At 41.5% G+C, this 2908-nt stretch overlaps 1 protein-coding gene across 2 annotated transcripts; it reads right to left on the reverse strand.

Moving 5' to 3' along the window:
• Positions 1-242: 242 nt before the first annotated feature.
• Positions 243-2674, reverse strand: LOC111078012 (lipase 1). 2 transcript variants are annotated; one of them, XM_022372541.2, is made up of 4 exons: positions 2473-2674; positions 1937-2177; positions 1332-1874; positions 243-1273 (listed from the first exon to the last, which is right to left on the reverse strand). In XM_022372541.2, the coding sequence occupies exons 2-4, from the start codon at positions 2072-2074 to the stop codon at positions 728-730; spliced, it is 1227 nt and encodes a 408-aa protein (XP_022228233.2). In that variant the 5' UTR covers positions 2075-2177; positions 2473-2674; the 3' UTR covers positions 243-727. The 2 variants fall into 2 exon arrangements, with proteins under 2 accessions (XP_022228233.2, XP_022228232.2); XM_022372540.2 differs by having other exon boundaries at positions 1937-2674.
• Between the last annotated feature and the right edge of the window lie 234 nt (positions 2675-2908).

The following is a 2908-nucleotide window of genomic DNA, read 5'->3' on the forward strand; positions in this document are numbered from 1 at the left end:
CGTTGCATGCTAAACTACAATAATGCCGACCATATGTACGTAGGAGCAGCAGAGTGTCCTCAAACTAAATTTTCCACAACTTTACATTGGCGTTGCATCTCACTTTAAGTGTCTTTCAGCACTTTAATTGCACTTAAAACACTCAACTGTTTCAACGTTTCAACGTGCTGGGAGTTAAGCAGATTCTTAGGAAATTATGGCTGAGCAAATGTGCAATTACTGCAGTATTTCATTGTGGTGTCATTTTTGTGGTAATTGTGTTAATTTATTTGCCATTTTATTTTGATGATTATGGTAACTTTGGTTTTTCCTCTAGAATGCACAGCAACAAGATAAGTCAAGAATTAGCCAAAACATTTGATTCCAATATAAGTGTTTTAAGAACATTTTAAAACTAAATTAAATCTAGGTCTATCGCGACGATTTTACTCACCGTTCACATAAAATTTAAGCTGGGCTCGATACCAGTATATTAATCATTTCAATTAACATAATATATGTATGTAATATTATAATATTATATTTAAGCATGGAACTTGAATATTTTCGTCATTTAATAGATATCTGATATTATTTAATTGTCATTTAAAAGTCTTGCGATGATTTTTTGCTAATATGTGTACTAATATGTATAACTGCTCTAATTAGATACTAGATACTATTCAAAAGGTAAGCCTCGAATTCCCTATCCCTATCTAGATCATAGCAAAAGCGGCTCCCTCCTACCCTACAACTCTCCATCATCGGACCTCTTCATAACCTCTACCATTCCATCGTAGAGCAGGCTGTTGACGTCATTCGCCCAAATGAAATCAACGTGATTGAACTTCTCGTAAGGAATCAGGCCGTCGTGAACCACATTGGGCAGCGCGTCGCGCAGACGCTCCACATCCCTGACGGCGGTAAGGAGATCGTTCTTGCTGTAGTACAGGGCCACCTTACAGTCGACATTGGCCAGGTTATACTGCGGTGGGGTGTCGGAGCCGTGGCGGCGCCGATTCTCCACAGTACTGTAGTAGTCGTACTTGTAGAAGCCGCCGCTGTGCACCAGCTGGGTATAGTGCCCCAGGGACTTGAGCGAGGAACCAGCGACGTGTCGAACAAATAGCGGCACGAGAGTTGCATTCAATTGCTGGGCATCGACGCCCATCAACTGTAAAAGGAAGTAGTTGCAGGTGTTCCTGAAGGCAAAGCTACAAATCTGATAAAACAGTCGTTGAAACACTTCACCTTCCGGGGGAAAATCGTATATTCCCAGGGCTCTGGCATACAACTGTCAAATATACATAGTAAATGTGGATTATCCTCGAACGAAATATGGTTATAATTACGGTCAAAGGTCGGACGTATTTCGATGCAAACAAGACAAAGGGTGACTCAACGTAATCACAAAATACCACCGGGGCCAGAGCCTGCATCAGCTTGATCTTCTTCATGTAGCTGGGTCGCTCACTTCCCATCACCATAAAGGATGTGGTCCCCTGCGAGTGGCCAATGTAGTGGAGCTGTTGGAACCCCTTGGTCACCGCCAGAACATAGTCGATCGTGGCCGGCAGGTCGTACAAGCCGACCTCGTGGAAGGAGAAGTCCCAAAACTGGCGCATATATCGATGGTAACGCTTGTGCTTCCGTGAGTAGCGATTGCCCCGCGTGTTGAGCAACCAAATGTCGTAGCCCAGATCACTTAACCTGTAGGCCAGCGATTTCTTGGGTCCCAGGATGAGGTACCCAACGGAACTGTCCTCCAGGCCATGGACCATCAGAACGGGCTGAGCCCCCGGCTTCGGTATGCGATGGGCTGTGAGCACAAAGCCATCCTTGGTCGTAATTTTGTGTATTTCCGCCTCATAGCCATACTTCCTGATCAGATCTGGCTGAAAAGGAATCGTCGTTAGTGGTCGGAACTTCCACTGAGGCATCATCTCTAATATTTTACCGCCGGCAAATTAGCATCCTCTAAAATGGATTTATCGTATTGGATAATATCTGATGTCACAATATCTATGTGCAAGTAGAGCCAGACCAAAGATCCGTAAAATACTCGTAGCATTAAGTTCCCCCTTCTAGTCATCATTTTATTTGCTTCAATGTTGGTTCTATGGAATTCCCAGCTCCCGGTTGTATGTAAAACCTTCAGTCGGTGCAATTTTCCACATGCACTGTCAACCGCTGTCTCTCTAGCCCGAATGATAGAGTTTGTTTAGACCATAATTAATTGGCCAATCAAGCGCTTGAAGCAAGACAAAATCTATGTCTCTTGACAGTGCATGCGAACAGATCAGTTCAAATTGCACTCGAACTTCAATTTAAATTTGTTCGGAGTTTGTACGAAAATTCAATTGTTTCACTTTAATTATTTATTATTATTTGATTGTCTTATTTTTTTATAAATTACAGTTTACGTAAAAGTTTATTGGAAATTTCACTTCATTCATTTGTGGTCCTATTATATTTACGAGTAAAAATCATTACATGTATTTATTTTTGGGTGTTTAATATCCTTTGCTACACATCCTGTTCTAGTTGGAGAGAATTTACTTTTACGAGTCGTAATGTTTTTTTAAATCAGAACTATTCCCGCTGCGCGATCGACTGCCACTGATCACTGGCATCCAGTCGGATGCCTTATTTTATGGCTAATTTTAGTTGGCGAGGCTTATTAAGTCGCTTCCCTCCTTGACCCGGTTGCATTGCCTTGCATTGACTACTCACGACAATCAGGGCAATTAATATGCATAATATTGTAAACTGTTATTGTTTAGAATGTATTAAACAAGTTTTTATTGCCGCTCAATGGTAACTAGAAGTGGAAATAGAACAAACTAACAGGGCGGATAAGGTCGGGCGAATTTGATGTGAAAGCTGGAAAAATCAAATACTAGTTAGCTATTAAATCACACAAAATTGA

This window comes from Drosophila obscura, unplaced genomic scaffold (genome assembly GCF_018151105.1).
Source record: "Drosophila obscura isolate BZ-5 IFL unplaced genomic scaffold, ASM1815110v1 contig_9, whole genome shotgun sequence".
Lineage (NCBI taxonomy): Eukaryota > Metazoa > Arthropoda > Insecta > Diptera > Drosophilidae > Drosophila > Drosophila obscura.

Excerpts from the sequence above, each read along its gene's own strand:
- LOC111078012 (XM_022372541.2), bottom strand. The coding sequence starts at position 2,074 with ATGATGACTAGAAGGGGGAACTTAATGCTACGAGTATTTTACGGATCT. Across the intron at positions 1,875-1,936 it reads AGGATGCTAATTTGCCGGCG|CCAGATCTGATCAGGAAGTA; the intron begins GTAAAATATTAG and ends ATTCCTTTTCAG. Across the intron at positions 1,274-1,331 it reads AATACGTCCGACCTTTGACC|TTGTATGCCAGAGCCCTGGG; the intron begins GTAATTATAACC and ends TATATTTGACAG.